The sequence below is a fragment of the Acromyrmex echinatior genome, chromosome 19 (assembly GCF_024713525.1).
Source record: "Acromyrmex echinatior isolate Ae372 chromosome 19, ASM2471352v2, whole genome shotgun sequence".
In the NCBI taxonomy this organism is placed as follows: domain Eukaryota; kingdom Metazoa; phylum Arthropoda; class Insecta; order Hymenoptera; family Formicidae; genus Acromyrmex; species Acromyrmex echinatior.
In genome coordinates, this window is record NC_141870.1 from 1315820 (window position 1) to 1343565 (window position 27746).

General features: G+C 29.4%; 3 protein-coding genes across 3 annotated transcripts; 1 reads left to right on the forward strand and 2 right to left on the reverse strand.

The window, feature by feature from the left end:
- Window positions 1–194: 194 nt before the first annotated feature.
- LOC105147380 (protein SPT2 homolog) lies at window positions 195–6514 on the reverse strand. The gene is made up of 7 exons (XM_011058348.2): window positions 5938–6514; window positions 5176–5325; window positions 3866–3995; window positions 2462–2616; window positions 1148–2066; window positions 841–1053; window positions 195–740 (listed from the first exon to the last, which is right to left on the reverse strand). The coding sequence occupies exons 1-7, from the start codon at window positions 5989–5991 to the stop codon at window positions 652–654; spliced, it is 1710 nt and encodes a 569-aa protein (XP_011056650.1). The 5' UTR covers window positions 5992–6514; the 3' UTR covers window positions 195–651.
- A 485-nt stretch (window positions 6515–6999) lies between these two features.
- On the forward strand, window positions 7000–15930 carry Hecw (Hecw ubiquitin protein ligase). The gene is made up of 10 exons (XM_011058349.2): window positions 7000–7325; window positions 7575–7918; window positions 8050–9020; window positions 10204–10491; window positions 10567–10765; window positions 10854–11380; window positions 11463–11800; window positions 12004–12204; window positions 12712–13671; window positions 13792–15930. The coding sequence occupies exons 2-10, from the start codon at window positions 7618–7620 to the stop codon at window positions 13901–13903; spliced, it is 3897 nt and encodes a 1298-aa protein (XP_011056651.1). The 5' UTR covers window positions 7000–7325; window positions 7575–7617; the 3' UTR covers window positions 13904–15930.
- Window positions 15931–16069: 139 nt separating this feature from the next.
- On the reverse strand, window positions 16070–27572 carry LOC105147394 (cilia- and flagella-associated protein 44). The gene is made up of 26 exons (XM_087416113.1): window positions 27291–27572; window positions 26847–27009; window positions 26488–26627; window positions 25976–26270; window positions 25751–25895; window positions 24863–25056; window positions 24480–24719; window positions 23859–24040; window positions 23344–23482; window positions 23001–23274; window positions 22638–22875; window positions 22291–22561; window positions 22007–22173; window positions 21301–21519; window positions 21122–21238; window positions 20824–21043; window positions 20557–20745; window positions 20216–20413; window positions 19503–19665; window positions 19074–19429; window positions 18439–18610; window positions 18009–18289; window positions 17166–17362; window positions 16861–17078; window positions 16641–16783; window positions 16070–16565 (listed from the first exon to the last, which is right to left on the reverse strand). The coding sequence occupies exons 1-26, from the start codon at window positions 27455–27457 to the stop codon at window positions 16299–16301; spliced, it is 5355 nt and encodes a 1784-aa protein (XP_087272239.1). The 5' UTR covers window positions 27458–27572; the 3' UTR covers window positions 16070–16298.
- Window positions 27573–27746: the final 174 nt, after the last annotated feature.

The following is a 27746-nucleotide window of genomic DNA, read 5'->3' on the forward strand; positions in this document are numbered from 1 at the left end:
TAACAAGGAACATTTCAAGTGATATCTTATTTTCTAACCTATACTCAACTGACTGCGCATGTGCAATATCGTTTACTGCACATACACAATTAAATTGCTTTAAAACAATTGTAAAGATGAATGAAAGCTATTCTTATCCTCTCCCGATAGTCAGTAAATAATCGTAGTCATAAAAGGTCATAAAAAGTCATAAATAAACGTGAAATTGTTTTTATTTAATGTGTATGCGTAGCCAATTTTCACTTACATATGTTTTTATTGGAATCAGTTTTTATCTTTATAAATTTAAGAATTATAACATATGACAAATTCAAGCAAATTGACTGAAAATGATTTTTTTATACAAATTGTGCAGGGTCTTTTATAAATTTATTTATAATACATAATATATAGTAATCAAAATACATATATATTTTGATTACTATATATTATATATAACTCATGTATAACCTTTTCCAACAAAAAATTATAGTTAAATATAATTTTCATAGATCAAAAAAAGAAAAAAATATATAAAGATTCTTTTTACATCAATGCAAATTAATGTTTTTATATCAATTCTTATAACTTATAAAGAATTATAGTTATAAGTATTAATATCGTCAAAGATGTAAGTTACATATAATATATATAAAGTTGAAATAATTTATACTATTTCTTTGTTCTTTTCTTCGAAATAGTAGTTTTTCTCTTTTTTTCTAATGCTTCCATGCGCATGTCCTCTAAATCTTCCATATATCCTATAAATATTTAATTTTACATTAACAAATTATTCAAATTATTCAAATTATTTATACGTATGTTACAAATTCTCATGTAAATGCTCATATAAATGAATACCTATTTTTGAAGATATATATTCTTCCTTTAATTGTTGCGCAAAATTACTTTCCATAGCAGTATCATCATCATCATCGACATTTCTATATTTACTCTTATCATAGCCAAATATTTCGCTAATATGTTTACTATAATCTTCTTCATTATCTTCTGGCCCGTCATCTATAAAATCAATCAAATCTGAATCGTCTTCCTCATCATCACAGATACGTCCTGCAAAATTAAATAGGTTTCAAATTATTATTAATTGTTTGAGTTTTAAAATAAAATTCTTTGATTGTATTGCATAATTTATAAATAAAATTACTTTTATTGGATACTTTTTTGATGACTGTGTTAGATTTTGTAGACCTAACATTAAATGGTGGAAATTGTTTTGGTTTAGTATTAGCTAATGTGGATTGTAACTTTAAATCCGAAGGTGAATATTGCCGCGATTTAATGTCTTTGGATATTTGTTTATTTATAGATTTAGATTTAGTGATATTTAATTTGTCACATGGTTCAGATTTTACATTTTCTATTTTATTTTTACTATGTACTAATTTCTTCTTTTCTTCCTCGATAGCGCGTCGCATTTCCTCCAATTGCCTTCTCTCAGCTTCTAACTTTTTCCGTTCTTCTAATAATTCATTCTGAAATGAGCTCTTGTTTGAATTTGATTTTTCGATATTATGTTTACCGTCGAATTTATCAGTAATTTGTTTAGGAATGGTTGTTGCACATTTGGGCGTTTTATTCAGTTGAATAAAAGTTGAATTTGAGATTATAGATTTTTCATTAGCCTTAGAAATTCTGTTCACTTGTGTTTTATCAAGCTTGCTAGATATACTTGTCTTTTTATTCGTCTCTAAATCTTTCTTTTCACGTTGCTCCTTCCTTTCTCTTTCTTGTATGTGTTCCATTTTTTGACGTTTTGTCATTGGTCGTTCATTTTCGACTTTTGGTTTAACTTCTACAACTACAGGTTCATGTTGCATTACTTCGGCGAGTTTTAAAAGTTCCCTAAAACCTATAGATGGTAGCGATGATTTTTTTTTCACTTTGGGTTTTTCGTCTTTGTTTTCTTTAACTTCTTTGACTTTGTTATTAATTTCTTTGTTGTTCTTTTCTACTTTTTCTTCAATTTCAGTTTCTTTTATATTTGAAATATTCGATTTTCTTTTTTTCCTATGTCCGCTACTTTCTTCAAGTTCTTGTTGTTTCAGAGCTTGTTTTACTCTATCCTATAACATATAAAACAATATTTAATTATATAAAATATGATAGAACATTATATATTTGTTTGTTCTTTTCTATTGATACAAAAAATAATTTATTTTTTTCTATCAGAGAGAAAGTATAATAACGTGTAATAAAAAATAATTATTATCATAAAGGATATTTTTTCGAAATTAAATTGTGAACTTTAATATAATAATAGTAATATACAAATAAGTGGAGAAAAATATATATCCGACGCTTAAATAATATTTTTATGTGAATTTTTTAAATTTCCAGTTTAAAACATACTTTATGATAGCTATTATTGTTTTATTACATCTTTTTGAATTGCAATTATATTAAATTATGTAATTTACAGTCTCTTGAAATATTTTCTTTAATTTTTCATAAAAAATACCTTTGTGGATGCAATATCTTTCACTGTTCTTTCGCTAGCACTAAAAAGAGGTTTTTCCGGTGGTAAACTGTTATATTTATTCATAAGTTGATTGTACAATGCAGAAGCTGCCTGAGATTCATATCCATAATCATCTTCATCAGGTTGAGATGGGCCTGTAGCAATATAATAAATTATATAAAGAATTATATTATAATAATGTATATTATAAATATATTTTAAGGACTTAGAGCAACATATCAGTAATATCATTTCAGTAATTATATAAAAATAAAGTTCCAAATACCAAGCACAAACATTCATAGATAAGAAAATTCCTGATACTAATAAAAGAGAGTGAAATAAAAGAGAAAAACAAGAATAAATACATAGATGATATAAAAAATATAATAAAAGAAGATCGTTGAAAGAATAGTTGCGATGAACAAAATAATGCAACAAATATCTCAATATAATCTAAGCTAAATCACATTTCTACTTCTTCTTTAATTATTGTCATATATGCATATTACATTTAACATCGTTTAACATTTAAATAACATTTAACATGAAATAAAAAATAAAATAAACAATTGAATAACGAAAAAAATTGTAAGACATTATGCATATTAAATGCGCAATAAAAATAATTTTATTTACGGAAGAAAAAAAATCAAAGTAATACAACAACATGCATATATGTCTTGCATTAATTTGATAAATATAAATTAAATCACGGCTTTCTCTCTACATTATTATTTCGAAAAAAATTCATAAATATTATAAAGACTGAGATAGAACTAGCAGACTTCATATACTTATGAGTTATCTGGATTATTTCAGAATAAGGCTGACCTTAAAGCATCCATCGCTGTGTAAACCCATTGCGAAATTGTTCTGCCTCGATTTGGGATGATGGATAAATAATATATTGTATTGCTTGTATATCCTGTGGGCAAAAACGTTGCCCATTATGGATAAATTTTTCTATTAATCAAGTTAATATCAAGACTACTTTTGTGTAAATAAACTATTTTTTGCTATAATTTTCATTTTAATGCCTTATAATTCACTATACTTTTACAGTTTTATTACTTTGCAAATTACATATATGATACAATTCTATTTATTTTGCTATTTTTATATTTAATGATACTGCACTATTATTTAGAAATTTAACAATATATTATAATTTCTCAAATGTATTAAAAAGTGCTATACGTTGCAAAAAATAAAATAATTATAATTAAATAAAAAAATCTCTTGGTATTCTTGTGTGTTTGGAACTTTATTTTTACATTTTGTTTCAAACTTATTCCTTCTTATGATAATATGTAATTTTAGATAAAAATATAAAACAAACTCTCATCAAATCTATTTCATCTGTAAAAAAAAATTATTTAAATATGTAAAATATTACACTACCTGCAATAGTAATAGCTGTATTTTCACTGTCAATGGCATCCTCAATCACCGACTTATTCGCTGCTTTACAAACTTTCAAGTGTTTGTTTATCCGATTCTGAGTCTTCTGATCTCGTAAAGCTAACAGATTCTGAAAAAAAGTTAAACTTGTTAAATACTTGGAAATTTTTTTAAGAAAGATCATAGAAAGCTTCTAAACAGGGAAGCTAGTAGGGTAGAGTTTAATATTATAGAAAAATAGAATATTATAGAAAAATGAAAGGTTATTTCCTAAACCTTTTTTTGTTAATAATTTTTTAACAAAGGACAAACGTTGGCTAAAACCTATTGAAGATTATTTAGGATTATGACCTTCACATCATATATATTAAAATCATTAGAGATCTCCTCTAATGTGTATAGTTACTCAATAATACAAATGTTTAGATTTAATCATTCATGCAAATTCAAGGTTTTAATTTATCTGGAAGTAACGTAGCATTGAACAGCTTCGAAGTTACATTAAAACCTGGAACGTCGTGAACAACGTAACGATTATTATTTAGAAAGCTCTGGAGTAGCTGCTAACTTTCGCAATGAAAGTTTTAAGAACCAATTAACGCGTTCTATAATACCATTCGTCCAAGGTGAAGCTACTGTAAACTGTCTATGTTTAATTTGTTGCCCTTTAATATAATCTAACTTAAATCTAAACAGTTAAAAAAAAAGCCTCTTAGAAATCAAGTTACTAACAAATAAATTTTGGAGACAGACGGAAATCTCCTCTCTTCAAAATCAAAATTTTTAATAACTTTTCCTCCAAGAGGAACCGTTTTTTTTTAAACTTTTTACATATGTTCTGGGAAGTATTAGAAGAGTACTTGTCCAGTTTAAAAAAAAGAGGCTCTTCTTAAAAATTAATTTTGGAACACAATCTTTATACCCTCAATTAAATTTTACTTCTCAGAAAAGGAATGTATACTCAATTGAGTCATGACATCATAAATAAAAATTATTTGAGTTTTGATGAAAATGAAAAGCAACTATCTGGAATTTATTCGAGATTTGGTGTGAAACATACCAAGAACGGTTCTGAGAGATTTTACTCAATTATTTTATTGTAAATTCATATTTTCCAGTAAGAATTCATAGTTAAAACCCTTATATATTCCTAGTGCTAGTAACTTACTTTTTATTCTTTTCTAATTCTAAAAATTAGAAAATGTATACATACTTAAAAATCATATAAAGAGAACACAAAATATAAATATAAATAAATTATTCAGACACTAATACATATATAGCAATATTTTATTATGCATTTAACTCACTTCCTTTTTTCTTTTTTCCTCCAAGGCTTTTTGTCTCTCTTCTTCTTCTTTTCGAGCTAAAAATTTTTTGATATTATCGGAAAGGGTTTTAGATTGTTTAGATTGTTTCTTCAGTGGTGCAAATTTTGTTTGGTAACATGGAACAGTTTGCTGAAAAATAAATAATGCTTCAAGAAGAATGATTTATAAAGCAAAAAGCATAATTTAAACTGATCATTACTTAACAACAACGATACTTCACATTCGTCAATTGAAAATATGATAAGTTAGGCCTGTCCAATTTGAGTTCCGGAGCCAAAACGCAGAGCCATCGACGTAAAAAAATTCAATGCATAATTTTAGGACTTCTAAATTGTTGATAAGCGTCACTTAGATGCATATCAATATTTTACAGTCTACGAAATCTTACCTTAAATTTTTTTGCGTCAGTTACTTTGCGTTTTGGCTCCAGAGCTCAAATTGGACAGGTCTGATGTAAATAAACATCATGGTTATTATAAATATAATAAATAAGTATATATAGGAAGCTTTCCAGCTGAGGTACAAATCAACACAAGAGTCATTCTATCTTTGTTTCTTACTGATTATCGAACAAGGATAGGATGACTCTTGTATCAATTTGTACCTCTGCTGGAATGATGATGTTTACTTACATCAGACTTGTCCAATTTAAGCTCAGGAGCCAAAACGCAAAGCCATTGATGTAAAACAAATGTGTCTCTTGCTGGAAAGTTCTCATAGATGTTAACAATATGGACTAACCTGTTTTTTTACTTCATTCTTTTCCGCGACAGAGATCACAGTGGTAAAATCCATTTTATTGGCGACGAGGATTGAGGACCGTAAACCAAAAAATAACCAACTTGCGATTTTACAAAATTGTCACGTGTTTAAATTAACGGATATTCTTCTGGGATCAATTTTCAGTTTAATTATCGACAGATTAATTGTCGATAGGCACGTCAGTGAAGTTTTAAACGTTTTAAATATTTAAACAAAAAGAGAAAGAGCTTTTAACGATAAATAGCGATATTAAAAGCTCTCCGCTTGAACATATTGTTGATAAATATTTCAAAAGTACTCGATCTCCATTGAAGCTACCGAATCACGATGCGAATAAATGCTATAAAACTCTATAAAAATATACAATCACGTTGTCAATACACGCTATAATTGAACTTATACTCGCGCATCAAAACGCACCAACGTCGATTATTAACGATAGATAAGAATAAATAAAAGAGTCTCTCATAATTTTTCACATTTAACGAAGAGAACTACAAATCCTCCATTTTGTGGCTAGGAATGGAAACGATGAAATATTCGCTGATCAATCGAAATGATCGAGTTTTTTCCTTCGATGTATCGAGATTCGATTATTCGTTCAGGGTGCGATTTATGAATCGAACGTACGTTAATGCTACAAACGCTTTGAAGCATTTTTAATTGGTCAGTAAAATTCTTTGTAAAATTCTTTCTTCTAATTGGTTCATCAAACGTTCCAAAGGATTTTTAGCGAGACCTATGGTTGTGTTCCAAATTGGCCTAATTTACATCGTGCACTTGATATACTTACTAACTAGTAACTTTCTATTAAATTATTTTAATTTCAGCAATGTATTTAAAGAATGATGTATTAAATTGGTACAATATATATCATAATGATTAATTAAATACATATACATATATCATGTATATGTTTCAACATATCTCCGAAAAATTAAGATTATTCAATAGAAAGTTACTAGTTAGTGCCCATATCAAGTGCACTATGTAAACTAGGCCATAGGCCATTTGGCAACACTGGACAACACTAGATGAGAGAAAATAAAATCACTAGCCTACTTATAGTCTGCTACGTCCGCGCTGTCAAATGTACTCGTTCACGCGTGTACTGAGTAATTGATGAGAATAAAGTCACGCATAAATAAAGTGACGGATACTACGTGGAAAAGAAAGAGGGACGGCTGCCTGGAGTATATCTTATTACGTTACGTGTCAAGCATGTGGTATCGTGGCAAAGGAGCGGCTTTCGCGTAGCGCCTTCGTCCGCGTATTCGTCGTCTCGTATATGCACGGAGAATGTGTTAAGAAGAAGCAGTTAATTTCCATGATAAATTAAACGTCGACGATATTTCTGCTCGCATCAGGTATCGCCTCCTTTTTGCACCTGAAATTTCCTGTGATTAATTATCATCGATTTACGTTTCGATGCAACTTTAACTTGTTCTTCTCGTTCTGTATTTTATTATTTAATTAGAGTCATTCTCTTGTACTTTTGGAATTTTACTGTAAAAATTAAGATCTCGCTGTACGAAGTGTATTTGTACGCTCGAAATTTTCACAGACTTGCACAGTCAAAGTTTTTTAAGTTTTTTAAACTGCTTCCTCTATTCCAGGATTTCATGGGGCTTTCGATTGCGAATATGTTTTGAAGAGAAGATGCCATCTGAAACAGATGCCATGGGCAGTGTTTTCAAAGAAGAGGAGGATACTGAAAAATCTAACGAGCAACCTGTCTCATTAATGACCTTAAATTCTGAGAATAAAGACTCGATTGTATCTACAAAACATATAGATACTCATCTGGCTAATGCTAATAATGATAAGGTATCTACATCAGACGTAAGAACCAAGTTTTTGAACTCGACTGAAGATGCAGTATCTACGACAAGTGATAGCTTTGTAACGACAATTAATGTGCTTGAAGCAGAGAATTTATATCCCCAATCTAAGACAACAGGTAATGTCAATATCAAATTTGTGAATAATTGTAACTATTCACATTTTTACAAAGAATTTTTGCAAAGTTCTTTTATTTAATCTTTAGATTTAAAGGATGATAATAAAGATGTATTTCCTTCAAAATTTTAGATAGATTTTCAGTATTGGTTAAACAAACTGAAGAAAATGATGATGGTACTACATGCAACAATGCGATACAAAATTTGAGTAAAAAATCAATTTTTATTGCTCATAAAAATTTATCCAGAAAGAAAGGCTTGTTAGCAGAGAATATTTCTGAAATTCATTGTGATGCTTCAGAATTGGCAACCTGTTCTAACAATATTCCAGATGAGAAAGCTTATGGATTTGAGAAGAGTTATAACATTGACGTAGAAGAATGCAGTGACGAATCAAGTGCAGGAAATCTGTGTAATAATAATACAGATGTTTCATTGGATACTAGGCACAAATCGATTCAAGAGACAATACCTTCGCATACTTGTAAACAATCTTTAAAAGATGATGATTCTGATACGAGTCATTTCAGTCTTGTGAATATATTATTAAAAACGTCTAGCAATGACGATAAAAATTGCAAGATAGATCATGAAAGTAATGAAAGTAACTTACCGGCAAATAGATTAACGTCTCTGTCTTTAGATATATCCAAAGAATCATTAAATTCGCAAAGTGCAACTTCAGCTAATTATAGTGATGCAACTAATGATACAAAAATATCTTTAAATATATTAGACAATAATAATAAGAATTTACTTGAAAATGACGGAAATGAATTACCCAGTTCATCTAAACATGTTTGTAAAGAAATGTCAACATCACAAGACATGGGACATGCTTCTTCATGTCATGATTCTGTGAGTATAGGTAAACCATTTAAACTGCCAATCTTAGAAAAAATGCCTAAAACTGCCAGTGTTCAACAATCTGAGGTTGAGGAGAATGCAGTAGCACTTTTGGACTCGTCACTTACTAGACAAAATCAATTGGAAAGAATTCGTTGCTTAGATTCAGAACCTCGTTCGTCAAATAGCAGCGAGGAAAGCAATTCAGATATAGAGTTGCAACATGCGAGTATAAGTAACAATGATATCAAAAAGGTAAATAATACGTATCTTGATTTTTTCACAAGCTATTATTATCGATGATCAAGCTTTAATTAAGATTTTTCAATAACTTTAATTAAGTTTTTTGATAAAGTTTTTATTAAGAATTGATAACAATGTTAAGTTTCTTGTACTAGTTGTTAGTATTATTATGACTCAAGAATGTTTTCTTATAAAAGAACAGATAATTCTTGGCTTTCTTATCGTATTTGATGTATTCGCACTTATGGTCGTGCTTAAAATTCTTAGATAGACATTGTCTATCTAACGAAGACTTTGTTTTGTTTGTAACGGTCGTCTCAAAAGATATCACGCTGATAAGTAAAAACAATGCCTCACGCCATGCTTAGCGCCGAGACACTATTGTGTCTCCAGATAATTACTAACATACCATTGAAGTGAATAGTTATTTGTGACTCTCTTAAATATTTCTTTTGAGTTTCAAAGTTCTCTTGAACGGTTTACTTTTTTGGATTTGTAATGACATCTCAAAGAATATCGCGCTAATAAGTGAAAATAATTACTAATATATCATTGAAGTGGAATAATCATTTGTGATTCGTAAATATTTCTCTTAAGTTTTAAAGTTTTCTTGAGCGGTTTACTTTCCTGGACTTTGACATTCTTGTACCTTCAGAATGAATTTTTTTGCTTTTTTTTACCTTTTGCATTCCTTTCCTTTAGTCTTTCTCTTTTTAATAAATAGAACCGTTATTGTATGAATGAATAGAATTTATTATTCTTCAGCATACAATATAGCCAAGAAAGGGACTTGGTTTACAATTTTCTCTTAGCTTCACTCATCCATCCATACCTTACACGCGCTCTTAATTTACTATTTTACTATTTAAACTATTTTACCATTTTACTATCTTACTATTCACTTATTTCTTCCTTTTTCCTGTATCTAGTTCACAAAATATAAAATCCTATCCTATCTTAACTTATCTTATTCTACTATTAATTTGCACTACTTACACATAAATTATAATCTTACAATTTTTTGTTTCATCCAGTCTTATATTCTCATCTTCGCTTCTCCTTATCGCATAGACCTACACATCTACACATCTATCTTGTACTTAAAGCTTTTTCTCCCTCATCTCTTCTTATTCTTAATATTCACTCTTTCCATAATTAAAAACATTATTATAAAAACGAAACTATTTTATTTTAGAGACAGTGCAGACCCAACGGGATTGTAACAAAGGAAGGAGCAGAATATTATCAGCTGTGGCGTAGCACAGGTGGTCATTTGTCTCCCGAATCGTTATACGAAACTCTCTATCCAATGCCACCACCACTTCCACCAAGAACAGCACATCGACCATTACATAGAAGCAATGCTTTACCAAGCGGGGCACCAGAGTTACCTAAACGACATCAAAGGCATCCAGCGCCATTACATCCTGAGGATTGTTTTGGATTTGAGATTGTAGACGTTGACGAAGCATCAAATCTTAAGGTTGAGATTGTTAACTTTATTATTATGCGATGTTGTTGCATCTAAACTATGTACGAATTATTTTTAATGTTTCAGTTAAGGACAGCAGTTACAAAAAGTATCGCTCTATTAAGTTCACCGAGATCACACAGACAACGAGAAAGGCCGGAATTGACACTGGCTAGTCAGCTGGAGTGTCCGCCTACACCCACACATCGACCGAAACCTTTATGTCCATTGCCTGTATGCCAAACGTCAAACGTATCTTTATCCTCAGAAGAACCTCTACCTCCATGTAAATAAATATTATACTATTATACATGCTTATATTTCTGTTTCTATGCATTTCCGTCAGTGATTAATTGATCAATTGTATATTTCAGCATGGGAAGCGAGAATAGATAGTCATGGCCGAGTATTTTACATAGATCACATTAATCGAACTACAACATGGCAAAGGCCAAGCTTGACAACACGTAATACTGGTTCCGATTTACGAAGACAACAATTAGACAGGCGTTACCAAAGTGTACGACGAACTATTTCGCGTCCTGATAACATAGATCGCGAAGCTAACGGTTCAAACGGCAATCTTTTTGATAATAACGAGCGACAGAATGATCGTACTGACAGGAGCGAATCTGAACTATTTGATATCAGCACAATACCACCGGTATTATTTCTAACACGGCCTGACTTCTTTACCGTACTGCACACCAACGCCGATGCCATGGAGGTGTACAACCGTAATCCAAGTTTAAAACATATGATCAATAGAGTTAGAAGAGATCCTGTAGTTTTTCCAAGATATGAGCATAATAGAGATTTAGTTGCCTTAATTAATGTTTTTGCTGATCCAAACAAAGAACTCCCAAGAGGATATGAATCAAAGCTCGATAGAACAGGCAAAGTAAGTTTTTAATTCTTAGGAAAGAAAAGCTGTGTAATCTGATATAATCGTATAATATTGATCATAAATATTATGATTTCAGAGATTTTTCATATGTCACGCTAGAAAAGCTACGTCTTTTATCGATCCACGATTACCTACAGAAGCTGCTCATATACGAACATTGCTAGATGAAGCTCCCCTTCCGCCACCCAGACCGCAACAATCGTCTGTAACTGCTACTCCTGAAATACCTGTAGCCTACAATGACAAAGTAGTTGCTTTTCTACGTCAGCCTAATATAATGGATATCCTAAAAGAAAGACATTCTGCGCTAGGACAAAATATCGCGCTTCGAGAGAAAGTTAATACTATAAGAGTCGAAGGAACTATAGCATTACAAAGATGGAGTCATGATGTTCCTTTAGCATTATTACTAAGGTAGGAAACAAATGCTTTTATATCTTTTACTGTTATTACACACACACACACACACACACACACACACACACACACACACACACACACACACACACACGCACACACCTGCCCGCACACACACATGTATATAATTTATATACAGTAATATAATAATAATAATAATAATAATAATAATAATAATAATATCATGTTGTTATTTTCAGTTTATTCGAGCAAGAAATAATGTCTTATGTACCTGGTAGTATGGGTAGATCTCCGCTTGGTAGCCCGCATGCATCACCTGGATTGACAAGGGCTTCTGCCAGAGCTCCCGCACTGTACAGAAGAGATTTCGAAGCTAAACTTCGAACTTTTTATCGAAAGCTAGAAAGCAAAGGTTATGGACAAGGGCCGAGTAAATTAAAGTACGTCTCAGCACATATGCACATTCCTCTTCCGGCCAAAAGTTTGGAAATACTCGTGATCTTTTCGCATTTTATGAGAAATTATATCTCAGTGAATAAAAGTCGTAGAGAAGTTTTCGAGCATTTTAAAATACAAAAATAGAGTCTTAAATCTACATTTGAATTTTTTTTCTGCATTTTGTTTCGAAATTACGTAAAATTGAAAATCAATATTTGTAATATTTTTACTTACTTTAAAGCGCTGCAAATTGATGAAACATAATCGACAAAATTTAATATGAAAATATTCAATTTAATATGAAAGTAGGCTTTTTAAGCTTTAAAATGTTTTTTGAAAAAAATTGGTACGATAATTTTTTGCAAAGATATTGAATTTTTTATTGTATAATGCAAAAAAATCGTAAATATTTTCAAACTTTTGGCCTGAGGTGTATCTGCGTGTTTAGTACGATATACATACATAAATACATTTCAAGAAATTTATGGAAAAATCTTTTATCTGTACAGATTACACATCAGGAGAGAACATTTACTCGAAGATGCCTTTACGCGTATAATGGCTGCGTCAAAGAAGGATCTGCAGAAAGGTAAACTAGTGGTCATCTTTGATCATGAAGAAGGATTGGATTATGGTGGACCGTCCCGGGAATTTTTTTTTCATTTATCACGCGAACTATTCAATCCTTATTACGGATTGTTCGAATATTCAGCTAATGACACTTATACGGTACAAATCTCGCCAATGTCGGCTTTCGTGGATAATTATCATGATTGGTTCAGATTTTCGGGTAGAGTTCTGGGCTTAGCATTGGTCCATCAATATCTACTCGATGCATTTTTCACGAGACCATTTTATAAGGCACTTTTAAGGATACCGGCGAGTTTGAGCGACTTGGAGAGTTTAGATCAGGAGTTTCATCAGAGTTTAATGTGGATCAAAGAAAAGGATATAAGTATCGAACCGTTAGAATTAACTTTTTCAGTAACAGAGGAACTCTTGGGACGAGTCGCTGAACGTGAATTGAAGCCAGGTGGGAGAAATATTGCGGTTACTGAAAAAAATAAAAAGGAGTATCTCGAGAGGGTAGTACGTTGGCGTCTTGAGCGTGGTGTCGCAGAACAAACGGAATCGTTGGTTCGCGGTTTTTATGAAGTGGTAGATCCGCGTTTAGTGTCCGTTTTTGATGCTCGCGAGTTAGAATTAGTTATCGCGGGTGCAGCTGAAATTGACCTAAACGATTGGCGAACGCACACCGAATACAGGAGCGGTTATCACGATGCGCATCCGGTAGTAGAATGGTTCTGGAGCAGCATAAGTCGATTTACTAATGAACAACGTCTAAGATTACTGCAATTTGTTACTGGCACCTCAAGTATTCCATATGAGGGATTTGCGGCTTTGCGTGGATCTACAGGACCAAGGAAATTCTGCATAGAAAAGTGGGGGAGACCAAATAGTTTGCCAAGGTAATCTTGTTCTTTTTTTAATCTGTTAATAATAACTGCATTTTAATGTATCCTATATTTTCCATTTTTTTTCCTTTATAAATTCGTAATATCTCTACTTTATTATCATTGTCGTTTCAGAGCTCACACGTGTTTTAATCGCTTGGATCTTCCGCCTTATCCTACGCCCGAGATTTTATACGAAAAGCTGCTGTTGGCTGTAGAAGAGACAAATACATTTGGTATAGAATAAAGCGATGAATTGAATTTGTAATTATAAAAAATTTGTACAATTGACAGGATTATAACTATCCAGATTGCATTTTCTGCTAAAAAGAATAGGACAAGAATTTGTATAGGCCTATAATAGTTTATGAGTTATGTGGATTATTACTAATTCAATTTATTAAAATCGGATATGCGATATAAATAACTAAACAATCTGCAGCTTCACAATCTCTCAGAATTTTTGATTAAACGATATGTTTAATCTATTATGTGAAATAGCCATAATTGAATTCTCTCTTCAAACCTTCACGAATTATGTTGTTTAGTGACTATAAAAGTTCACGCTTGTTAATGCAATCGTTACGTACATACTAGGATCTCGTAAATCTCAAAACGTTTTTTTTTTTTTCAGTTTTTCTGAAGTTAGCGGAGCTAATCTTTTATTTTTTCAAATTGCTTTTGTTCCTATTTTCTATCCTGTTTTTAAATTAAAAAAAAATTTATTTGTCAAATTTAAAGATCTATTCTAAAGCTAGAGCAATTTTAACAAGAATAATGTATTGTAAAGATTATTACTTCTTCAGCGCGAGTTTCTAAAAAAATTAAAGAAATTTAGATAAATGTTGCTATTGTTACCATTACAATATCGCTGTTCTATGTCACTATCTCTTCTATTCTTATTAATACTATATACCTATTATTGATAAACCTACTATGACTGTTAGTGCCATTATTACTCCTATCATCGTCACTAATTTTAATACTAATTATTATTTTGTCATTAATTATTACCACTTTCAAGTGATCAGATCCAGAATATAAAATTCAAAAGATAATATGACATCGTAATTACCTACAGCTCCGCTAATTAAATTTTGTATTATGCATCTGCAATTTTATATATATAATTCAGTATTTTTATTTCGGGGTATATTGAGGTCTGAGTGTAGCACTATTAAAACATTTAATGATGACTGTCACCAATGTTTCTAGTCTATGAATTGGAATTTCACATGCAGCTGCCTTTTAATGTATTTTAACATTCCGAAGAATCTTGTTAGTTATATTAAAAGAGTTTATAGAGCAAGATTGTTAATGCAGAAAAATAAATATTTCAATTTTGATGTAAGCGATTTGAAAAAGTTCGCTAAATAAGCACATTTATCTTACATCTACTTTTTATTGCTTAGATCATCATATATCGTTATCACGATATAATGTACGACATGATGTAGATGTTTTTAAAAACTTTGCACATAATATAAAAAACATTAAGGAATAATTCATACACGAGAAATATAGACTTATGACGATACCTTTTTATTAAGTAAGTAGTACGTTCCCATACAGCACCAAAATTTTTCAGAAATATCTCAGAAATATTTCAACTGAAAAGTGAAACATTTTATAATAGTTGCGAAATATATTTGCAACATTTTTGAGACAGTTCTAGAATAGCAAAATGTTAGCGATTGTTGTGCTTGAAATTTTGTAGAAAAACTGTTGAAAGATTATTGCAATAAAAATTGCAATCTTTCTTAAATATTGCTAAAAAGTTATTGAAATTGCTGAAACCTTTCTAAAATGTGTCAGAATGTTACTGAAAATTTATTAAAATAATTTTAAAAGAATATTTAGATTCCGGAATGAATTCTAACACAAAGCTAAACGAAACTGTACTTTCAAAATACATTAATTTTCACTTTAGAGACCTTAGAGTCCAATTTTGAGATCTTCAAAGAATCATTTTACTAGAATACAGATGAAAAATCTTATCATGTTACATCTTTTATTCTGTACGGATTTTTACTTATGAAAAATAAAAACTCCGTCGCGTCCATTTAGTAGAGTGTCGCATATTGCTCTTCAAATTCATAATATATAAAAAGTTGAAATGATTTTGAAACTTTTCTGAAAACTTTTTGCAAATCGGTGCTGCATGAATTATTATTTATTATTGCTATATATATAGCAAACAGCGAAACTTATGCATTTGTACAGCTATCGTATAGTAATTATATAAGAACGATAAATAAAATACAACGAACATAACATTGTGGTGTTTTTAACGAATAAGTCTATTTAATAAGTATACATCAATTACTTTATACAATTTATTTTATAATTATTAATATTAATATTATTATTATGAAATAATTGCAGAGAGTTCAATTGCATTCTATTTAAATATGAGACCATATTTAATTAACACTGTTATTTATTTCTTAAATAATCTTACATATAATGTGATATAATATTTTAAAGTTATCAATATTGAAAAAAAAATTCCTCCATTTCCGTCTATAATGGGATCAAAGTGTTCCTGTAAATTCAATATTTAAATATATTTTGTATGTTTATTATCTGTATAATTATATTATTTTATTTTAAAACATTATTTTTCGAAAATATATCTATATTTATATACAAATCTCTGTTTTAAGATAATTAAACACTAATGATTGTGATGACACTAAAATATCGAAAGAATGAGAAATCTTCCTATTATTACCTTCATCACAGGATACTATTTCCTTAAATTGGACTGGATATTGCGGCTTTGTTTTTAATCTAAGATTCTTAATGTCATTCTGAAATAGATGCTTCTGTCGCATTTGATTTTCAAGAATACTTTCTAACTTCGTTATATCACTTTTGTATTTCTCCTCCAACTGCAGCATTTCTTCCTGTAATAGCGATGTTACAGGCAATATTTTAATAAATGTGAAATTAAATATTTAACAAATATAAATATGATTTACATTTGATATGATGCGTTTCTTTAACAATTTCTGAAGTTTCGATTGTTCTTCCATTAAAAGTGTTAAGAAACTTAATTTTTGCGTATGTTCCCGGAGCAACTTGTTAAATATGCTTAATTCTTCAACATAATTTTCTTTGATATCTATAATAAAAATATAAATGCGAAATATAAATCTATGAAATTAAAATACATTATAATATTATTGTAGCACAACTTACGCTTGATTCGTTTATTGAAATACGTCATTGTTTCACTTAAATTGGCTTTAATATCATATACTATTCGACGAAGTATTGTTTCATATAATTTATTTAAGGATAAACTCTGGCCAAATTTGTTCATTATTATCTGTTTTATCTCATCTTGCAATTTTTTATTGTTGACACGCATATGATTACAATCGAGTTTAATTCTGTGAAGATGTGCTCGAGCATCTCTGCAAACACAACATGTCTATTTCGTTCATAAGGATCGTCAATATTGGTTATATTATTTATAGGCCTGCCATGTAAAATTTACGTACTTGTGTTTAACATGTAATTCAAGTGTTTCCTCATATAACTGTTGTATTCTCGCGTATAATTTAGACAGGTTTTTCTTATCAAATACTACGCAATCGTGCACTTTAAATGGAATTTGGGACTCGCCAAAATATTGCAGCTGATGTAATTTCATTAGCACCGTAACTTGCACATTGTTTAATTTTTGCTGTTTCTTAAGCTATTGAATAGATTAAGTACGATTACTTTTATATGAAAATTTTTCTCAGAATTCTTTATAAAATTTTTTATCAAATTTTTCTATAAATTTCAGAATTTTTCAGAATTCTGTATAATTTTATAATTTTTTAGAAAATTTCTTAGATTTGTAAAATATGAATTGGAGAATTTTTAAAAAACAAATCTTTCCTAGAATTCTTTAATTATAGTATTACATATGTGAATTCTGAAGTATTCCAAGATTTTTAAGAAGATATTTTATTTCATTCAATAATTTCTAAAGAAAAGAAGGCTCCCGGCGTTACACGGTAAACGATTATACATATCGTTGGAAAAGTATGACCTGGTAGAGTACGAATATCAACGTCCTCAATATTTTCGATACAAATACCATTTCCAGTTCATGGAAAACATATATACTGATATATTTGCATCTTCTGAACACAATGCATACACGACACATAATAGTTTACCGTATAAAGACGGAAGCTATATTCTAATGGATAATGAACATTCTCCCTATAAAATTATGAAAATATTTGTCTAGAAATTTTCATAAATTTAAAACAAAATTTCTTAGAAATATTATGAGAACTTTTTTACCAGGAGACTGTCTTATTAATGGATTAACGCATTAAATATAATACCATAAACATTTGTAAATCATCCTCATTTTCCTTCAAAACACTCTCTACAGCTTTCAGCTTCTTCGTATGAATTTGAATCTCTTTATAAAGGGTCTCTATAACTCGTTGCGCATCCCTAATTTGATGTTCATATGCATATCGTGTTTCTCTTATCGAAAATGCCAAGTCATACAGTGTTTTATCACATTCTGGCGGACATACGTTTTCATCGAAATATATTAACTCGGATTCTTCATCATCATCGTCCATTTCTTCTGAATCCGTTTCAGTCGTAGTACTCTCTAAAGTAATAATAAATCACTATTAATTGTACACTTTAATTATACATACAAGGTGTGCCAAGTACAAATACAGGGTCCAAAAATCTGGATATAATTGAATGATTGTATGAAACATTTTTATTTGATTGTTCTTAAAATACTCTTATTACCATCGTCTTCCTTCACTTCTTTATACTTCTTCTTCGATATTCTACGTAGAAAACGATGGAACTTGTTATCACTTATTTTTTGTATGAAATTGGAAAAAGAATCCTTTATCTGATTACGTAATTCTGTAATTTCTTTCATTTTAATGTCAACTTTATCGGTTATTATCTGTATCTGAAAATATTAATTATTATATAATTCTTAGTCTTACACAGCTAACGTCATTTATGAAAAGTTCGATCTATATTTCCAATGTGCTGTACATTTGGAAGTAAAAGAATTTTTACAGAATATTCAAATATTAATGAAATGTTCAGAATGTTATAACATATATACGAACATTTCTTGTATCACGAAAATCACCTATAAGTAGTACATACTCATCCTCGCTGATAGGAAGTTACGGCGGAGATAAAAGTCATGGTAAAATACGTTAACTAACTGTTTCGGGATCTTTTTACAAATTTTCCTCTAACTCTTACGAAACAAAACTGCCCTTTCTAAAACTTTATTCCCTTAAATTTTATAAAAATTTTCATATTTCCAGTTTTATATAAAATTGGGTAAACAGATTTTTGATCACCGTTATATCTCATCAATCTTGGAACAATAAAATAAAAAAAAAACATTAACTAACCTTTTGCCTCACTGTTGCGACTTCTTCTGATTTAAGATTAACTTGGTCACATAATACGTTTTCCATTGTTTCATACTTTTTCAAGATAATGTATTCTTGACGGAGCGTCAATAAAAATAAATTAAGATTGATATTCTTGGTAACAATGTTCAATCTATCATGTTCTAATTTGTCTAACTTTTTGTCTATATTTTCGCATTTGGTTTGTATATATCTTAATATGCAATCCTGTTCGTGTTTTTTTCGCAATATACGAGAAAATTTCATTTCTCGTTCCCACGAATTCTCGATGTCATCGCTTAAATAAAATAACTTCATATTATTTTGAACAGTGGGTTGGACTTCCATTTTCTTTTCTGTAACAGAAAATAATACGAACTTCTACTAAAAAAGTTTACATATGTATACATATAAAGTTTTTTTGACTACCAAGCAGTCCGCTAAAAATTCTTTCACTTTTTGGAAATTTCTCATCTAGAAGTAGCACATCGTATTCTTCGTCTGGACTGTCTGGACAAACAGATATTATTGGCTCTGGCAAAACTGCTGTTCGTCCTTGCTTCATGTCCGCCTTTAATGTATATTCTTCGATCTACATATGTGAAAAAATTAAAGCCCATCACACATAAGATAACATAAGCTGCATAAACATAGCATAAGGCTGAATGAGCATTTTATGTAAATCAATTTGGCATTTTATGTTAGATACCCATTTAGCAACGTTAGGTTTTTGTGTAGACAGTCTATACTTCTATACGATATATAACTTAAATTCTTCCAAAAAATAAAATATGCCAACACAGGATATCGCAGTATATGTAAATAATTTATTTTGTACTATATTCATGGAAAAGTGTTAGCTCTTAAAAAAATTATATTTTATTAGAGATTTAATTTGTTAGAGCCTATCATTATAATTTAATTTATTGTTCAATTCTTTCTATACGATATAACATACATTATTACATTTTTCTTATCTTATCAATAAAAACTCTACACTAAACATAAAATAACAATAATATTACACCAATATTATACTTTTTCACTCAATGATATAATACATGTACGTAACAGTTACATTATTAAGTAGGAAATTACAATATTTTGAGTGTTATTTTTATTTTGTGAGTAGAAATACATACCATTATTTTTCTCTCGGGAAATTCGACATTAATATTTAACGCAGGAATAACTGGCAAAGGTTTTACACTTTTTAATGGTATCTCGGCATGAATTTTTTTGAGGGATTTTATTAAATGTAGAACTTCCGTATGCAAATGTTCCTTTTCTGTTCTCACAGCTTTCAAGCTTGTGTTGAAAGCTTCTTGCTGATAATAAAGCTGCAGATATCATTAAAAGTTTTTATAAAGCTCTTGATACAGAAAATATATTATATAATATGAAATCATATATATATTGAAAATAAATAAATGAAAGTAAATGAAATAAATGAAAATAAATAAACATTTTTTTATTTGCAAACCTTTTTTCGGCAATTTAGCAGTTCTTTATATTTCGAAAAGAGAGTATCTCGTTCTTCCGACTGCAAATTAAAAACTGAAGATGTCTTTAATTTGTAATCACCGATAGTTCTTTTTGCTTCCTCTATAGCGAGTACATCGTGCGTCTGATTAATAGATATATCCGGCTTTTCATTATAAATAATTTTCCACTGAATAAAACAAATGATTAAATTACAATAGTAATAACAATATTTACTTTTATATTAATATATATAAAGTATACTAACTTCTTTTTCGCGTTGTTCCAGTCTTGTTTTTCGCAAAGTATATTTACGTAACATTTGATTTAATTGAATTCCCAGGCTGGTCTCCATGTCTTCATAATTTATATCTTTTAAGAAATCCAGAATTGGTTTCGTTTCTACTTTTTCAATTTCTTCTTCTATTTTCGCTTTATCTTTTTCTCGGTCGTCCATCTCGTAATGTTGCGTTTTGACATCCGTTATACTACTTACATAATAGACAAAGATATGTTTTAGACGTATGAATTGTTCATAATAGATATTTATCAAGCATACAAATTACCTATTTTCATTCGCTTTTTTATCGGACATATCTGTACGTTTTATCGTGCCAATAGGCAAAGTAACATCAATATCCAAGATGTGTTGACGCAAAGAATATACCATGTTATCTGGTTTCCTGTATCAATATAGGTATCACATCATTCGTGTTATTTTTAAGACTTAAAGACTTTCACTTACGATATTTTGCAAACGACAAATGGTAAACATGTAATAGGTTGAACGAAGTGTTTTAGAAGTTTTTGTAATCCAAGCTCGCTTTTCTCCACTTTAAATGCCAATTTCTCACATACTGTAGACATTTCCGCGTCCAATTCTTTATTTAGATCAGCTATAATTCTAAAATCCAGTTCCAATTCTTTCTGACTTAATTGATGAAACTTTGGCAGTGCATTATTCCTAATATATAAAAATATGCATTGATATATTTTTGTTTAACGTTGCTTAATTAATTACACAAAAAGATCAATTTTGCTGAAGTATCCAAAAAAATCCCGCTATAATCTTGGAAATTGGGGTGAAAATATAAAATTGAGATGAAGATGGTGTGGAGAAGGGGGGAGGGTGAGGCATGTCCAATTTCCGTAAAATTATAGCGAGGTCTTTTAAATACAAACCTGAAAATAATTATTGGTCTACCTAAATAATTATATGGAATGCTCAAGCTGATTGTTAGAATGTCAATATTTTTACAAATCTTTTAAACAATCTTTTATACAAAATTTAAACAATATATAATTTGAATAAAATAACGCAGTTTTAATAATAATTAAAGCTATTACCAAATTTCGATTGGAATAGGAAAATTCTTTAATAAAAATATATTATTATATGCTTCAGCAAAATTGTTCTTTTCACATATATATATATTTGACATTATCTAAACCTTTCTACAATCTTGTTATATTCTTCACTTAATTTAAGTAATATCTCTAAAGTCTGACGTTTACTTTGTTTTGCCGCAGTCTCAATTTTGTTATATTCAGCTTGTTGAATCATTTCTTCCAGACTTGCATAATCAATTTCTTCGATATCTTCGACACTGGTATATGGCTATATCATATCAAAAATTAATTTATTAGAGCATGCATTTACATGAAAATCAGTCTCATTATATTAATTTCAAGTTAATAATGTTTTGAGAAATAATTAATTAATAAAAATGCATACTAAAGATAAAGTCCCTTCCGTTTTTTCAAATTTAATTTGTTCGAATGGCGTATCGTCGTTTATTTCATAAGAAAATAAATTTCCGTCGTATCCACATGTAAATAACATGTTTTGATCATGGCTAAGAACCATTTTTGAGATGTAACCATTATAATTATCATGCATTGGAAGTATCCAATAATCTGAAAGATCTGTGTAATTTTTGGGTTTCCATTTACAAATTCGTATTTCTCCGTGCTCCATTCCCAGAAACAAATACTTCCCTTTTTTACTAACGATAACATAAGATGAACAAACAGTAATACAAAATCAATTTTTATATAAAAATTAATTTTATTTGCACTTACTAAAAGAGACAACTTTGTATTTCTATGTCATCTGCGTCGTATATTGGGATACTTTTAATAGGCTCCTTCCCAATATCTTCTGTAACCTCCGGGCTTAGATATTCGTACATATATCCCGCATCAAATCCTGCCATTGACAACCAAATAATATCCTGACTAATATATTGTGCTGTTAATACTTTGTTTGGTATTTTTGGTATATATATTTCTGGCAATGGTTCTTCTTTTTCTTCTATATCTGTTGAAAATTTAATTGTCTTACTTTAATTTTATCAATTTTATTTCTATATTAATTTAAATTAAATGATAAAATTAGAATACATTATCATTTTATAAAGATAAGTTAATAAATAATATATTAACCAAAAAATGCCTCTTCGGTAATTTCTAGTCCAGGACTTTCAGCTATTAATCGTTCTATTTCTTCACGTCTTTTTGCTATTTTCTCTTTTTTCTCTTCCTCTCGATGTAGGCGTATTAATTCTCTTTGAATAGCAGATTTTACAGAATGAAATTTAAATGCTTTCGGTTGACACTGAACAAGTTCATATGAAGCTATAGTGTATGGTTGAGGTATGCTTGGTAATACAACTTCTACGCAATCACCTTGTGAACATCCAATTAATAATGTAGTTTCCTGTAAAATGGGATTAAATTGAGGACAATTATGGATAATCCGGTGTTAAATTGCAATTATATTATTTACACATTGTGGTTTCCACGTGAGACACGTGATTCCTGAAGGTACTTTGATGAAGCCAATTGGCGTAATGACAGGAAAAGTTTCAGTAATTACAATTTTGAAATTAAACACAATTGAATCTTCACCACCAGTCACCAGTAGGCTGAAATATTTTTACAACTATGTATCTATGGCAAAATTTTGGCGAAAAAATTTTTTTTAATTCTTCATATATAATTTTTCAAAATTTTTACTTAATTTTCTACTTTTTAGATAATTTGTAATTTTTTATAATCAATTTTGAAATATTCTAAAATTTCTCATTCTATAATTTCCGAAAAATTATTTCGTTTTTTAAAAAAAATATAACAAAAAGAATCTAGAAAATAGTTGATCCGATTCATTTCGAATAATTTCCTACTTTACTGTAGTACATACATGTAGTGCATACTACACACTCACAAAAGTTTATTGAAATCAGTGATTATAAAACGAAGACTCTTGTAAAATAGCACTTATTAAAATAACGTTTTTCGTACTTGCATAATGGATTTAGAGACATTACAGTTATTGCCATTTTATGCGGTTTTATGACTTGAATCAGCCTAACATAATCTCCTTTTATATTGTCAATAGTGTTAGCCGTTGATACCGCTACAACAATTATACGAATAACACCACTTCCAAAAGCACAAGCAAGTGTTGATCCTGTTGCTTCAATCTTGCGAATATATGAAAGAAATTTTATACATTATAATTTTATTAAAAATATGTATTATATATATAAAAATATTTATTATATATATGTAGAAAATGTGAAATTCCTTACGGCCGGGGGGGGGGGGGGGGGGAATGTAATCATATGTACTAAAACTAATGTAAGCGATAAAATACCAGAAAATGAATGTAATTTCTCATGTTATTTGACGCTATAGAAAAGTGTTGTAGATATATATAGATTTCAATATATTTCTTTTTTTTTTAAATCAAATAACTTATTTGAACAATTTTTTTTTTAAATTTATTATTTTTTTTTAATATAAAAATATCTAACATTCTATTTTGAACACCTAGTATATATATGTTACAATCTACTATAATATTAAAAGAATGTCTAATTGAAATCAGATGAATATAGATTTATAAAACCCAACTTTTACCTGACATGGAAACCAGACAACTTGACTACCAGTGTCGTTAAATTGGTATGCCAAAATTAACTTTTTTTCTAGATAATTATAAATATGCAACTGCCCGGTTTTACTAAGTGTAGCTACAAAAGGACCCCACGTTGCATTATCCATGTCGGCTATAGCGCCCGCAGGGCATGTAAATATTTTTTGCGGTAGTTGTGTTGTTAAGTCATGGAAATCTATTAGCCAAATTCCACCATTTCCATCCTTGAGTAGAAAAGATATTTAAAAATTGCATAAATATTTCACTCATTTTCTTTTTCTTTATTTTATGTTAAATTTGCTAACGCCGGGGTGGTAACTATCAATGGTTTTTAATATTTATGTTATAGTGGAAATTTGTTACTTACTTGTGCATACCAAAATGTACTCTCTGGATTATCTGGTTTTTGTTTATGTATACACATTAACATTGCACTTGCTCCATCGCTCTCACTGATATGATATTCATAGATAGGTTGAATTTCTAGAAAACGTTTCCTATTGTAGAGATTTGCTTGATCTATAGTTTCATAAAACCAAATTCGAATCCATCCATCCATACCTATACAATTCATTCGTAAAAATTATTAGAATTATCTCATTTAGCCTAAATCTCTAGATATGTACCTATATTCTGACTACATTTTAATTTAAGTATCATTCTGTATTATTTAAAAAATTTTTTTGTATTTATAAGCTATGAAAATTTCTGAAAAAATATTTTAAACTTCTTTTACGTTTTATTTATTTCTTTGAAAATTATAAAATGAGAAATCTTAAAAGTTTTACAATTAGAATATTTTTTAGAAATTACATATGTATAATGTAAATAGTTCTAAAAAAGATGAACTGCACTTTTTCGAAACTTCTGAAAAATATTCTAATTCGTATAAAAAGTCTAAAAAATTTTTTTAAAAAGTCAAAATTAGAACAAAAAAATTCTAAAAAATTCTGAAATTTACATAAAAATTAAAATTTTGAAAAATTTTATAATTGATTCTAAGAAGAATTTTCATCAGACTGTTTTGATAAAGATAAAAATAAAAAAAAATTCTCATTTGAAAATTTCTACATTGTTAATAAATTAATATTTCAATATCACGATGATAATTTATAAAGAAGCTTTTAGAATTATATCTGATTCAATTCTACTGAATAATATGCTTCTTTAATACTCCTGTTGCATTATTTGCTTTTTCTTATTTGTCACCATAACAATATAAAAACCGCAATATTAATATAAAAGATTTTTATACCAACTGATATAAGTTCCCCATTCATATATTCAAATTGTGTAATTGCTTTAGCATGACATGGCTGCTGATTTTTTCTACATATTTCAAGAGTAATTAAGCTTTCTTCCCACAGTAAAATGTTTCCCCACTCGCAGCCTGATACAATCTAAAAACAGTATAATTCTATATTCTAAGTTGAAAATGACTAAATTAAAATATTTGATACATTTGAATAATATATGTTACCTTGCCATCTGGCATGATATATACGCCCACAATGTCAGAGATCTCTGTCTGACCAAATTTACCAATTTCGCCTTTTAATTTAAGCCCAGTAAATGTTTTGGAGATTTTCCAAAATTTTATATGTCCCGAACCACTTGTCGTTAAATATCCAGGTAACAATGGAGATATCGTTATATTGTAAACATCTCTATTGTAAGATTTACATTTTAATGCTATTTTAGACTTCTGCCAATCCCAGAAGGTAATTGTGTAATCTGGATGTCCTCCTTGTGACATCAGCAACAAACCATCCGTACTTCAAAAATATGTAAAATATATAAATTTATATTAGGTGCGCAACTAAGTTCTCGTTGTTATTTTGATGCCATGAAAATAACAGCGAGAACTTAGTTGCGCACCTAATATAAATATATAAAAATATATAAAATATATGTAAAATATTTAAATATTTAAAGTATAAATATATTGAAGCGATAAATGTGATCTTGCGTTTTAAATTCTTTATAAAATACCTATATTTTAAGTGACGATAAGACTTCAACGTGCCATTGTATAAAATTGTCACAATATCCATTGAAGGCCATTCGTAGATTATTATTGGAGGTTTAATACCATTTTCACCAATGGCAATGTGATTAAACATTGGATTTTTCTAAAGAAGCGGCAAACTAATATCGTGAGAAATTATTTGCACTGCATGTTTTCGAAATTTTTATTTTTTTTCAAGAAAAATTTATTAAAAATTAACGAAAAAATGGATTTTATTTTTTACTGCATTTTTGTTTTGACAGGATTCTTTGTATACAAGTTTTTACGTACCAAGCAAGTATGGCTATTGTTTATAATATAGATATAAATAATTAAAGAATACCGTCACATGTCCAATTCCACCACCCATGTATCCTCTTCTAAACCACAGCTTTTTGGTTTCAGTGTTTAAGAAATGTAAAATGTTACCAGAAGCAAAGACGACAACGTCCGGTTCTATCACACAAAGATTAAAATATCTCCGACAATCGTACGAAAATGAATGACTATAATATTATCTAAGAAACATATATTTTCAATTTTGTGAAACTCCTACAGTTATTTCATTACCCAAACAGAACAAGTCACAATTACCTCAAAATAATGTTAGAATGAATCGTGATCAAAAAGTAAAATTATTTTAGAATCATTTTTTAATGTTATTTTAATATTATTCATACGAGGTCTGCGTTCAATGCACCATCGCGATATCAGCAAACATTCGTGGCTCGAAAGGAGAAAAAGAAAAATCTAGCAATCATTTTAGTTGTATTATAAAGAAGGATACTGAAACTGTAAAATGTTCATGGGCACTGTTCCATTCGTCACGCGTTTTGGTCCGGATACGTATTTATTCGAGTCATAAGTTTCTTCATGTATTCTGTTATCATCTCTTTCCCCTTTCCACTCTTTCTCATCATGAAAATCGGATTGTTTTTGCCACTCTTTCGACATTTTATCAGTAAAAAATGTATTGACAATAAATAACTAATAAATATATTTCCGTTTGTATTATCTGGCGTATTAAAACGATCCTGGGAAGTAGATACAGCGCTTTTGCTAATACATATATACTGATATGCAAGGTAAATATGCAGCTTCGAGAATAGTTTCTGATGTCTCCATAGATACGTAGTTTCTGTTTATTCGATAATCTCATTCACTTTAATTCACTCTTGAAATACTTAATTTTAAAACAATGCATATACAAAAAATGATTCTAATAATTTATAAGATACAAACA

What these genes read in the sequence shown, in the direction of transcription:
- LOC105147394 (XM_087416113.1), bottom strand. Translation starts at nt 27,457, where the DNA reads ATGTCGAAAGAGTGGCAAAAACAATCCGATTTTCATGATGAGAAAGAG. An exon ending in AGAAGTGAAGGAAGACGATG is followed by an intron (nt 18,290 to 18,438) that starts GTAATAAGAGTA and finishes TTATTACTTTAG; the next exon opens with AGAGTACTACGACTGAAACG. An exon ending in GAATTACATGTTAAACACAA is followed by an intron (nt 17,079 to 17,165) that starts GTACGTAAATTT and finishes TTGTGTTTGCAG; the next exon opens with AGATGCTCGAGCACATCTTC.
- LOC105147380 (XM_011058348.2), bottom strand. Translation starts at nt 5,991, where the DNA reads ATGGATTTTACCACTGTGATCTCTGTCGCGGAAAAGAATGAAGTAAAA. An exon ending in AGGAAAAAAGAAAAAAGGAA is followed by an intron (nt 3,996 to 5,175) that starts GTGAGTTAAATG and finishes ACTTTTTTTCAG; the next exon opens with AATCTGTTAGCTTTACGAGA. An exon ending in TACAGCTATTACTATTGCAG is followed by an intron (nt 2,617 to 3,865) that starts GTAGTGTAATAT and finishes ATATTGCTACAG; the next exon opens with GCCCATCTCAACCTGATGAA.
- Hecw (XM_011058349.2), top strand. Translation starts at nt 7,618, where the DNA reads ATGCCATCTGAAACAGATGCCATGGGCAGTGTTTTCAAAGAAGAGGAG. An exon ending in CCTTTAGCATTATTACTAAG is followed by an intron (nt 11,801 to 12,003) that starts GTAGGAAACAAA and finishes TGTTATTTTCAG; the next exon opens with TTTATTCGAGCAAGAAATAA. An exon ending in CAAGGGCCGAGTAAATTAAA is followed by an intron (nt 12,205 to 12,711) that starts GTACGTCTCAGC and finishes TTATCTGTACAG; the next exon opens with ATTACACATCAGGAGAGAAC.